Below are 12,726 nucleotides of genomic sequence, written 5' to 3'. Positions count from 1 at the left end.
TTAGTCAATTGTAGGACTGCAAGCAAAAAAATTCTAAGACTTATGGTACTTTAATCCAGTACTCTTGCCTAGAAAATCCCATGGATGGAGGAGCCCGGTGGGCTGCAGTCCGTGGGGTCGCTAAGGGTTGGACACAACTGAGCGACTTCACTTTCACTTTTCACTTGTATGAATTGGAGAAGGAAATGGCAACCCACTCCAGTGTTCTTGCCTGGAGAATCCCAGGGATGGGGGAGCCTGGTGGGCTGCCGTCTATGGGGTCACACAGAGTTGGACACGACTGAAGTGATTTAGCAGCAGCAGCAGCAGCAGCATGGTACTTTAATGGCGACAATCTGGCCATCAAGAATCTAAGTAAAACTTTCTACAGTTCATAACTTTTATAAATAAAATAAATTAAATGTACAGTGAATAAGTTCTCTGAAATATTTCAATATTTCTGCAGGTTTAGTAACATCGTAAAATACATTTGAACTAAAATTCACAAATCTAAAAAAGTTTTACTTGTTGGGTCAAATGCTTGTTGCTTCAAATGCTTGTTGCATTTGAAGTGCTAGTTACAAGAAAATCAAATACCTTCAATGTATAAATGCTATTAAGTTTTTAAAGGACTCTGGAGTATAAGTAAGTTTGTTTAAAGAAATTTAGTCTATTCAACCTGAATCAGCTCTGTCAAACATTAATTAAAAGCCTCATTTTAAAAAAATAAATAAATAAATAAATAATGGTGGTGGGAGGGAGGGTTGGGAAGCTGGCTGGAGGTGGAGGTGGTGAAGTTTATAAATCTAATTAAAAATGAAGTTGCATTTCCATTTTCCAAATCCACCCATCCACCAGCGTACTGTGTCACTAGACATTATGTACGATTTTACTTTGCGACAGAAACCATTACATTTAAAAATTCATTACAGCAAGGTGAGTTAGACACATGATGGATGCAGCTTTAACTCTGCCATATATTATTACAGTTAAAGTGTAAATGATGAAAAATATTTTGTGCTTATCAGCATTTATGTGGAAATGTGTTTTACAGTGATATATGATGTTATATTTCTATTATTGTGATGAAAAAAAAAAAGCAATACAAAAAGACGAAGTGTTTATTAAAACATGAAAAAAAAAAAAAGAAATAAATGGTTTTACAGCACTGAAGAGATTATAGAAAGTAAATAAGCTAGATCAGACCTGTTTTATGTAGTAATTTTATAGTTTATTTTAATTATTTCAGTTGTAAAATATTGTTATACTGTTAATTAGTTCTGATTGTTCATATTAAACTATTGTAATGCAAAAAAATAAATAAATAAAATTAAAAAAAAATAAAAATAAAAAAAAAATAAAAAAAAAGAATCTAAGTAAGAAAAGACCAAAGATTCCTACAACTGTTTTTGTTTTTTTTTTTTTGGTGGATGTAGGGCAAGAAATTTTTAAATGCCACTTTATATTTCAGAATTATAATTGCAGATAATACAAATACTCATTTAAATCCAATGATGTAATTCCTTCACTATAATTCAGGCATTCACATGTGAAGAATTATATGTATTGACAAAGTTCTCTGCCCTTTTTAAAATTAAGCTTCTTAAAACAGACTGAATGAGGTTACTCTTCACTCATAATATGTTTCCATTCCTCCCTATCTTACTACCTACATACCAGTTGCTGGGCCTTCATTGCATATTCAACCTGATATCCTTTTATCCTTTAACAAGATCCATCGCCTCCTCTCAGTCTAGACTTCCTACTACCCAGGAAACTCAATTCCAATATATATATACATGTCCTTTATTTGATTTATTTCTATTTTTCAAAGTACATCTAAAATGTTTTCTCCAAAGTTTTCTTAAAATCCTTTTTACCACCTTTTAACTCATTTCATTATATAGTATCTTCTGCATTGAAATATACTTGTTGATCAATTAACCCTTTTTACAAATTTCTCAGTAGAAAGAGGTTGCTGAGCAACATGATATTCTGATTTTAATTAACACAGTTAAGTCAAATTCCTTTTTATTTTGGAATCTCCAAATAATTAAAGGAGGACTATTATATTTCATGATATTGTTTATTTATAAACATTATGACCAAGAACCTTAAAATCTTACACTGTGTGGAGAAAAGTATGAATACCCAAAACAATTCAAAGGAAAAATCAGCAGCATGTGAATACTTCTTAAATGTTAAATGCAGAAGATAACCCAAAGATGACACTTGAAAAAGTGTTAGAAACTGGTAAACTGAGGAAAATGGCAGTCCCATTAACAGAGCAAAAAAAAATTAAGGAGAGAGAGTGGTTTGAGAATGTTTTCATTGTTGGATGGTGGACATTTCCATTCATCAATAAACATTTGAGTGAATACAAGGTGATAGAAGGCCCTGTCTGAAGTCTGAGAATCACAAATGTGAACATAAGGCAAGGTCCAAGGCATGTGTGCTCAGTCGTGTCCAACACTTTGCGACCACATGGACTGTAGCCAGCCAGGCTCCTCTCTTCATGGAATTTCCCAGGCAAGAATACTGGAGTGGGTTGCCATTTCCTTCTCCAGGGGATCTTCCTGACTCAGGGACTGAACCCACGTCTCTTGAGTATCCTGCACTGGCAAGCACATTCTTTATCAGCTGAGCCTCCAGGAAAGCCCAAGACAAGGTCCAGGTTATGAAATCCACACTTTTCCTAACAATTGCATTCACTTTAATAGAAAGATGCAAGTAGGAAATTATAACTGATTCTCAGGAAGGCACTTTTGTAGAGTGAGGACAGAAACCAGACTGGACTCTGAATGAGAGAACAAGACAGAAGAAAGGATTACTTTATGAAAATATCTAAACTTACTTAGTTTGAAAAATAGGAGAAAGTAGGATAAAATCACGCAGAGTAAAACAATTTGGAATGTGCACCCGTGTGTGTATGTGTGTGTGTGAGTGTGTATGCTTATGGAATTATTGATATCTTCCTCTAAGATGAAAAAAACTTGTGCAACAAAAAAGGCAAAGACAAAGAGCCAGAAGAATGTTTGTCTAAGATGTTAGCAGGGGAAGTGATTTGCTTGAGAGCACACTCTAGAATCAGGAGTCAATGGGAGTTAATGGGTACCAACAGGAGGGATAAGATTTAGAAAAGCCAGTAAGATAGCATTTTCTTTTCCCTCTTAAACTTTATGGTCTTAGTAAGTTATGCAGTATAAGGTGAAAAACATACTCTTGTGTGTCTGTTCCACACGATACTTCACTTGTGGTCACCGAATGTGTGGGGATTTTCTCCACACCAAGCAATCTTGCAACACCAGTTGGGTGTCCTACGATTTAATTCAATTCTGACACTAAATACCTGGAGTTTGCATCAGATCTCACAGGGCTTTAGTCCCACAAGACCTCCCCAAACCCCCTTTCAGATACTAATCTCAAGTCTAGGTTTTATTGTGCTTTTGGCCCACCAGGTATAAATCAGAGGTTTCCATGACCTGCTATTAAAGTTCAATTAATTTACCAGAGTAGCTCACAGAACTTAGGAAAACATTTTACCTACTAGATTTATGCTTTATTACATAAAAGAATGCAACTTGGGAACCACCAGATGAAGAGATGAACAGGGAAAGGTACTGGGCAGAGAATTTCAAAATTTTCTCTAGACATGTTACTTAATAACATATCTACCCAGAAACTCTCTGAACCATGTCCTTTGAGTTTTTAAGGAGGCTTCATTACATAGGCATGATTGATTACCTCACTGACCAGTGATGACTAAACTCTATCTCTGGCCCTCCCTTGGACTGCAAGGGAGATAAAACCAGTCAACCCTAAAGGAAATCAACCCTGAATATTCATTGGAAGGACTGATGCTGAAGCTGAAGTTCCAATACTTTGGCCACCTGATGCGAAGAGCCAACATATTGGAAAAGATCTCCCTCCTGGGAAAGATTGTAGGCAAAAGGAGAAGAGGGAGGCAGAGGATGAGATGGTTAGATAGCATCACCGACTCAATGAACATGAATTTGAACAAACTCCAGGAGATGGTGGAGGACAGAGGAGCCCGGCATGTTATAATTCATGGGGTGTGACAGTCCAAAGAGTTGGACATGACCTAGCAACTGAACAACAACAACAAGACTCTCCACCCTACTCAGGCAAAGTTGAGGAGTGGAACGGTTAAAAGTTCCAGCTCTCTAATCACATGGTCAGTTCCCCGGGCAAATAGCCACCATCCTAGGGGCTTTCCAAAGTGAACTTCCAAATTTCACCTTATTAAGGTAAACTCAGCTATGACTGAAAGGGGTTTTTAATGTATAACAAAATACCCTTTATTGCTCTTATCACTTAGGAAATTCCAAGAGTTTTAGGAGTTCTGTGCCATAAACTGGGACCAAGAACAAATATATATTTCTTGCTATAAATCACAATGTCTCAGAGGGAAAATCATCTGTGTAGAATGAGGGAGTAAGGGATAAGGTTAAATTTGGGGAAGAGTGGAGATGATAAGGAAGATCTGTTGCAGAGTACCCCTAAGAAACTCTGTGATGAATGACTGAGAAGCAAAGACTAAGTTAATTGTAGGTGGCATAGGTTATGGCAGATTTTCCTAGGAAAGTCCCCCTATCTCAAAGACAGCGTTTCTTTTTGTAGCAATATAGCATGAATTATAGAATGACAAAAGAAGATGAGAATGAAGTTGAAACTGGAGTTCGATTTGGGAGCCTGAAGTAGAAGTTTGATAACTTGATTAAAAAATTGAAAAAGGTTCTTGGATCTCAGTTTTTACAAAATGGGGGTAAGGTGGATCTCAAAACTTGAAAGCCAGTATACTGTCTTTAGTGTCCCCTCTTCTTGTCTGAGATTGTTACATGCTATAGGATCGTGGGGAAAGGGCAGATTCTATGATGCAAGTTGAGAATAAACAGACAAATATTACACTAGTGGAATGACTTTTCCAGAACTGAAAGGTAAATATACTCGTTCAAAGAAGTAAACAAGAAGTAGCAATTTACCCCAAGGTATAACTTTATAGATTTTTGTTCTGCAATCTGCAGTTCTTTCTGTACATGTTTGAGTGATGGATTCATGGATACAATCTTTATGTAGAGACCATGTTTTTTATCTCACTGACATACTTTGCGAAAGTATTAAGAGCTGGGAACTAACATCCAAATTTACAACATAATCCTCTACAATTTAGAAGGTGCCTTATCGTGTGGTCATCACATGGCATTTACAATGTAATCAAGAGAAAAATCAACAAATTCAATCTCACAAACTAAATTAAAAGGGACACATTCACATTTCCCCTTTATAGCCATGTCAGAGATAGAGAGGATAGGAGGAATTTAAACACCAGGCATCATAGCTGTCATAGCCATATCTTTCTAGAGTTAGGGAGCTCATTTCTCAAGGCTACAAGTCCATTAACCTTCACAAGAGCAAAAATAGAGCAAAACAATGAAACACTCTGGAGAACTGGCATTGCTTCTAATCTTGCTTATATATCTCACCGTAGGGATTTAAAGATGGAACAAAGACCTCTTCTTCCCCAGGCACAAAAATGACACAGACTCCCTGAAATAAATATGCAAAATCCTTCATGGTACATGTTGTAGACATATTTGTGATTTTTTTGAAAAATGAGAGTGGGGTTAGGAAAAGTAACTGATATCATTCCTGTTGAATCTTTGTCTTACCCAGTGATTTGTAACTGGGAGGGCCAAAGCATCAACCCCATTTATTTTTTAAAGTCTTGGTCTGCTCTTGGTTGCCACTTTACCTAGATTCATTCACTGTACATATCTGGAACTATTAGTCTCCTGATAAATGTATTGTCAGAAAGCCAGAGGTCAATGATAAGATAGGAAGCAAGGAGCGCTTGCTTGTTTTCATACATTTTTGTTTGACTTGGGAGATAATTATAACACAGATTGATGCTCCTATTTTAAACAAGATAGTAAATCAGAGTAAAATATGGGATTCAGGAAATCCATTTGCCACATAATTATAATTTCTTAAAATTCCTACATTCATTGAATATGAGAAGCTGTAATCATGTGATACATAGCAACAACATTACTCATCTTTTTTTTCCTCTCATGAAAGACAGTTAAGTAAACCTAAGTTACAAGTCTTTAAATATTATTAGTTACAAAGTTTAAATATCATAAACTGAAGCAAAACAAAAGCATATGTTGCTTGATCTGAGATCTACCTTCTAGTGGAAGAGATTATAGATTCAGTAAGGAAGATTAAAATGATGATTAAGTGCACTTCATTAAAAAAAGTCATGTCTTTTCCACAAATAAACTTTATTTATCACCATGAGACAATGTAATATTATAAGAATTTCATCAATATAGGAGACTAGAAAAAATGTGGGAACAAAAGAGGGGTTTAGATTAAGAAAGAGACACATTTAAACATGGACTCTGCCAAGGGTCATATTCAAAACACCTGTCAACTGACATGGCAGGGACATGGAGCCTTCAAGTTGGAAGAGTTCCAGCACAGGGACCTAGAGACCCCCCTGATGCCAGGATTTATCATTTTGGTTGCTGGATTAAGGGAGAGGAAGAAGGGGGACCTGGGGTACTGATATAGAAATGCCTCTAATGCCAAGATTTATCCCTTGATTGCTAGATTATGGGGGACCTGATATATTGGGATTAGGGGCCTTCTCAGGGTACTTGAGGAATTAACAAGTACAGATACATTTCTATGCTCACCTACAGAAGTAACTATATCTGCTTCTAACCAGTGTGGAAAGAAGTACACAATTTTACCTACCAGCAAAGTCATACTCGTGCACACTTGCTGGATATTAATCTTGATGATATACTACTTTTGTACTTTGGTAGTTTAACTAAATTCCCTGAGTCAGACAAGTGAAAGAAAGTGATGAGTTCCCTGGCTAGTTATTTGGCTGCTCTAAGACCTCTTCTAGCTGATAAAATGTAGTCATCTTTCCTTTCTCTTTCCTTCTGACATTCAGTATTCATATCTTCAAAGCAAAGAACAAATCTTGCTTGAGAGCTGGGGGACTTCTGTAATTTAAACCAAATGCAGAAAAGAAGCTGAGTTTACATTCAATCCTAACTTCCAGCTCAGAGAGAGTGCCTGTGAGAGCAGACATGAGTGTCTGTAGTTCTGGTTGAAGCATCCTCAGAGTGCCACCCTTTTTCTTCCTTTTCCCCCTATTTGTCTCCAATGTTTATTTGCTTGCATAAAAATTATACAATAATATCTCTGAATTGAATTGCTTGAAATGTATATCTAATTATGCCCTCATAGCAATAGTTATGCACAATAAATATCAGCTTAATTTTGCACGAGCTTTGTTGATTTCATTTTATTCATTCATCCTAGTTATCACCTTTGAAAAATGATTGCCTTATTTTAAGGGGATATCACTTGTAAGTCTCTGTATACTCTACAAAGTGTAACTCTTCTATATGTTTGAGAGAATCACAACTAAAACCCCATCAACAATTCTGGACACCATACTGTTAAAAAAACCATAATAAATAAAATCACAAAAAGATTTAAAGAGTGAGCGAAGATTTAAAGAGTAAATTTACAGGATTTACTAACTGTAAAATAAAGAGACATGTTGTGAACGTAGGGAAAAAGTGAGACATTTGTGTGCTTAATTTTTCCATTCTACATTAAAGGCCCCTTGCTTATGATCGGGCAGTATAGCTTTTCTTTTTGATTAGGAAAAGATTGTCAGAGGAAAATATAGTTAGTGAAATCACCAAAAAAATGTATACCTGGAACTTTTTTATATCAGTGAATAAAACTGTTTTCCAGCAAGATCTCTTTTTACAAGTTTCTCCTCAAGTTCCATATTTTAAAGTTTAAGAAACAAATTGTGCCTATTAAATAAAATGGATTGATTTTCTTCTTTTTAATTAATCAGAGAGTTTTAACTGTCTGAGCTATACTACTCAGAGCTTCTGGGGAGCATAAAATAACTGATCAACTATATACAGATCTGATAAAATTTTAACTAAGGTAAACATATTTACAGCTTTAAATATCTTGTATATGCTTTTCCAAGCTTGAGCCAATGTTCTGTTTAATTCTTGAAAATATGCAAATATTGCAAGGAGCCCCACAAGTACTATCTCCAGAGGCCCAAATATTTAAAAAAGCTTTCAAATTGTTGTGATAGATTAAACTAGTTTAAAATCATCTAACAAATATGATTTATTTTCACTCTGAAGAATGAAATCGAGCTAGTTAATGTACCATTACTGTCCAAAAGTGATAGAAGAGAATATCCTTTTCACATCTTTTTTCACCTGCCCTTTCTTCCACTCTTTTCTGTTGAAACTGTTCCTTGGCTCTGAGATGGCAAAAGAGGAAGCTTCCAGCATGTACTCACCGGCCTGGTTAGTTGTGATGCTGACTGCAGCAAACTGTCTTGGTGGTGAGCTCAGCTCTGACACCCCGTTAACGGCATCGATCTCAAAGGTGTAGTTAGTGTGTGCCAGGAGGTCTGTTACTGTCACCGTAGTGTTGGTGAGGCCAAACTGTCGAGGGAGGAAGCGGACATTTGGACTGCATGGCTCACACTGTTTTACATTCCACCCACATTTTTTACATATGATGTTGAAGGTAACATCTTTCCGGCCTCCTGTGTCCAGGGGCCAACTCCAGTCCAGGATAACCGAGGTCTCGTTTATATTAGATATCACATTTCTCGGTGCAGACGGAGGTCCTGCAAAGTAGTTCAACAAAGATTAATGAGCCTCACATTGGTTTTCTACTACAAGGGAAATAGATAATTTACAATGGAACTGAAAGAGGTAAATAACCATCTTGTCTTTTATTTTATACTTTTAATTCGTCCTTAGAGGATCTGGGAGATTATAGACACATGGATTCCAGAGGACTGTCCTCCCCAGTCTATGAATGGGGGGGTTTGGACTCCAGGTTGAAGATGCATTCACAAACTCCAAGGAAGGAATCTACCACTAAATTCAATGCCCTTGTGAATAGTTATGAAAACCTTAGTATTAGTTTCATAAATCTTAGTTCTTTTTCCCTGTGACCTATGACCGACATAACAAGAGGGAATAGAAAAGTAAAAACACAAATCCCATGCCTATAACCTCCCTTACCCTGTCAAAAATAATGCAAGATCTAAAACAAGATATAGATTTTTTTTTTTTCTTTCTAGGGGTCCTGTTGTAGGAAGTGATTTAAAAACTAATTCATTCTGTGTGATAAATGTTGCATTTGTGGTGAGCCAAGCATGGAGAGTGAAGCAGAGAAAGTTTTTAATTCGCACATGGATAACAGAAGGAAATGGGCCGAATGCTAAAAACAAAAAAACCCACAATAACAAGAAGAAAAAAGTAAATCAAACATGGAGGCATGGGTTGCAGCAAAACTACTCACGGGTACAAGCCATGGATGGAGGGTCTTTGTCTGCTCGGAAGTAATTATTTTCACACCTGCAGTTCACTGAACCATCTTCGTGAGTAGAACTGTGAGGCGGACACTTAGCACACTTCATATTACCATCTGAAGCCTTGTAGAAACCTGGTCGACAAGCTACAAACAAAATGACTCTTTTAAAATTCTGTGATAAATTTGAAAATGTATCCTTGAAAATACATCAAACAGATTTCAGGAGGCTAGGGCATGCATTTATCGTGAATAAAATCCATTTTTTTCCCTCCCAGAAATCACAGAAGCAAATAATGTGGCCTAATATAGTTTCTCCATGTATATGTTTATATTTGCACCAAATGTTAAGCAGGGGGGAACCCCACAAGAGTTAGATTATTTTGGCACTAGAGTGTGATGAAACTTCCAGTTCATGTTTTCACAGCTTTACTTGGCATCGGACCATTTGTGGAGAAAATAAAGCAAAGCCATGTCATGATGCAGCCATTTCCTTTTTAAACATGATGCAGTGTGCACAGTCTCTGCCCTGCAGTTAGCACTGTATGACATACCCACTTGTTTTCTAATCAGTTTATGTGTAAACAATTTTATTCTCACGAATTATAAACCGAAGGAAGAAATCATGGCTTTGTTTATATTTTAAGGTTCTTTATATATAGATCTCCTGAGCAATGACATTTTTGTTCTTTGACAGTGTCATTCCTTAACTTCTCTGGTAATGGCCTAAAATAAAGATTTTAATATATTTCCTTATTTGTATCTCAAATACATAGGGAGGTATAATTTCTATTTAAACTAATATACATGTGAATATTTACTAGATTAAAGCTTTTTAAAATAATCATGTTATTTTTCTTCCTGGTAGTATCTCTGAATGATGTGTGTTTCCTTTTTTTTTTTTTTAGCTCAATGAATGGTTACCAGATATTGATTTCAGCTGCCCCATTTAAAATTTGCCGTCTATTTACAACTTTTACAGAAATGTCTCCATTATAGTCCTTTCATTTAATCTGATATAAAATTTAAAATGTACTGTTTCACTTGGTCCATTTTCATAATTACAGTGAGAACTGAAATCAGAGCAAAAATCCTAACAAAAATCCCTTGACATTCCTTTGAAGAAGAAATTCAGGATCTTTAGCTTTAATTTCTTCTAGATTATCTTTGGAAGCCAGTAATTTCTTAAGTCTCTAAAACTCAATTTCAAAGCTACACTGAGATTTCATGGCTTAAAGCACTTAGAGAATAGACCCTATATACTATCTTTATGATTGAATTCCAAATTGTTAACATCAAGTTCATATTATGAATAACAGGTTATTTACACTTAAATAAAACCTGTATGAATAAATCTTAACTTTTATAATCACTAAATGCATATTGAAAGATAACATACTGTATAATAGTGTATCTTCCTATTGAACACTTCTTGGGAGATAGCACTGCTGAGGAAAATACATTGATAAAGCAAAAAATTAGAATAACTTAATACTTTGGCCACCTCATGCGACGAGTTGACTCACTGGAAAAGACTCTGATGCTGGGAGGGATTGGGGGCAGGAGGAAACGGGGACAACAGAGAATGAGATGGATGGATGGCATCACCGACTCGATGGACGTGAGTTTGAGTGAACTCCGAGAGTTGGTGATGGACAGGGAGGCCTGGTGTGCTGTGGTTCATGGGGTCGCAAAGTGTCGGACACGACTGAGTGACTGAACTGAACTGAAATGAACTGAATAGTCCTTGGGTAGAGAATATCCCCTGGAGAGGAAATGGCAACCTACTCCAGTATTCTTGCTTGGAGAATCCCATGGACAGAAGAGTCCGGCGGGCTGCAGTCCATGGGGTCAGACATGACTTAGCAATTAAACAACAAACAACAAAATGGCAGTAATCATTAATGTAGTCTTACTGTTTTCAAATTCCTACTAAGAATGGCTGCTCTAGGCTCATATTACATTAAATTGAATAACTTTTGGTTCTATATTGAGAACACCCAAATTCAATTGCCCTAACCAAACTTGAGTGAATGAAGTGATAGTTGCTCAGTTGTGTCCGACCCTTTGTGATCCCATGGACTATCCAGTCCATGGAAATCTCCATGCCAGATGACTGGAGTGGGTAGCCTTTCCCTTCTTCAGGGTACCTTCACAACCCAGGGATCAAACCCAGGTCACCCACATTGCAGGTGGATTCTTTACCAGCTGAGCCACAAAAGAAGCCTTAACCTCACTTAGATTAGGATTTTAAACTTTGAACATTGTCTTTAAACACTGATTAGGAAGGTCCCCTCATATCTCATGTCATATTGCCTCAGGGGGAAATGATATAAAGTCTAAACAAATTATGCATTTAACTTCTGGTTTCAGTTTAGTTCATCACTGAGTGCCTTTGAATTTGCAAGAGGGCATTGCTGAGTCTCTAAAAGGTTAATTTGCAGTGTTCCAATGTACTTTATTATTTTGTTTGCTTGTAAATTTATCTCTTTGTTTTTGTTTGAGTCTTTATGGTTTTTACATTTAGCATAAAGGTATTCACTAAACACTCAATCATTTTATGTTAATATTATAAATGGCTATGTATGTGATACTTAAAAAACAAGACGGTCATATAATCACTTCTTAGCTATAGCACCACAACACAGAATTCTGGTAGTATTGAAAGTAGCTAGTTATTAAGCCTAGAAGTTAAGAATATAACTTGAGCTAATAACCAGACGATCTAATTTTGAGTAAATAATAACCTTGGAGATGAAAACAGTAAAAGTAGGGTAGGTAATATGTGTTAGTCACTCAGTCACATCTGACTCTTTGCGACCCCATGGACTGTAGCCCAACAGGTTCCTCTGCCCATGGAATTCTCCAGGCAAGAATACTGGACTGGGGTGCCATTCCTTTCTCCAGGGGATAGTCCTGCCCCAGGGATGAAACCCAGGACTCCTGCATTGCAGGTAGATGCTTTACCATCTGAGCCAATGCAGTTTAATAAATATCTGTCAGTCATCAACTTTTGTCCAGGCTCCTTCTTAGTCTTGAAGATACTAATGTCCCTAATTTTTTCCGTCCCCAAAATGCCTTTGCTATGTGAAAGCAGGCAACAGACATTTACAGAACACGGGCCACCTGGAGCAAGTATTTCATTCTTATTGAGCTATTGGAAGAAATACACAGAAGAAATTCTATTTGAGAAAGATTATGAAAAGACAGTAGGAGTTGGCCTATAAATAGTATGATTAAATACACAAATGGATCAACATGAAAAGATAAACTCTTAAGTAGAGGAACATGGTGGGCACTGTTGGTTATGTACTCAGTATTCCAATCCTGTTTTCT

General features: G+C 36.5%; 1 protein-coding gene across 1 annotated transcript in view; it reads right to left on the bottom strand.

Annotated features, from left to right (window-relative positions):
• Positions 1–12,726, bottom strand: part of EPHA3 (EPH receptor A3) — a 432,011-nt gene that overhangs the window by 140,842 nt on the left and 278,443 nt on the right. The window contains exons 4-5 of the mRNA XM_055433436.2: positions 9,382–9,537; positions 8,363–8,698 (exon numbers count right to left, since the gene is read on the bottom strand). Of these exons, the coding sequence (XP_055289411.1) occupies positions 8,363–8,698; positions 9,382–9,537 (492 nt within the window). The remainder of the gene's footprint in view (positions 1–8,362; positions 8,699–9,381; positions 9,538–12,726) is intronic.

The sequence above is a fragment of the Moschus berezovskii genome, chromosome 1, assembly GCF_049115385.1.
Source record: "Moschus berezovskii isolate FMDL1 chromosome 1, NW_MosBer_1.0, whole genome shotgun sequence".
In the NCBI taxonomy this organism is placed as follows: Eukaryota; Metazoa; Chordata; class Mammalia; order Artiodactyla; family Moschidae; genus Moschus; species Moschus berezovskii.
Note: the sequence above shows the minus strand (reverse complement) of the source record. Positions and strands in the feature narration are given on the sequence as shown.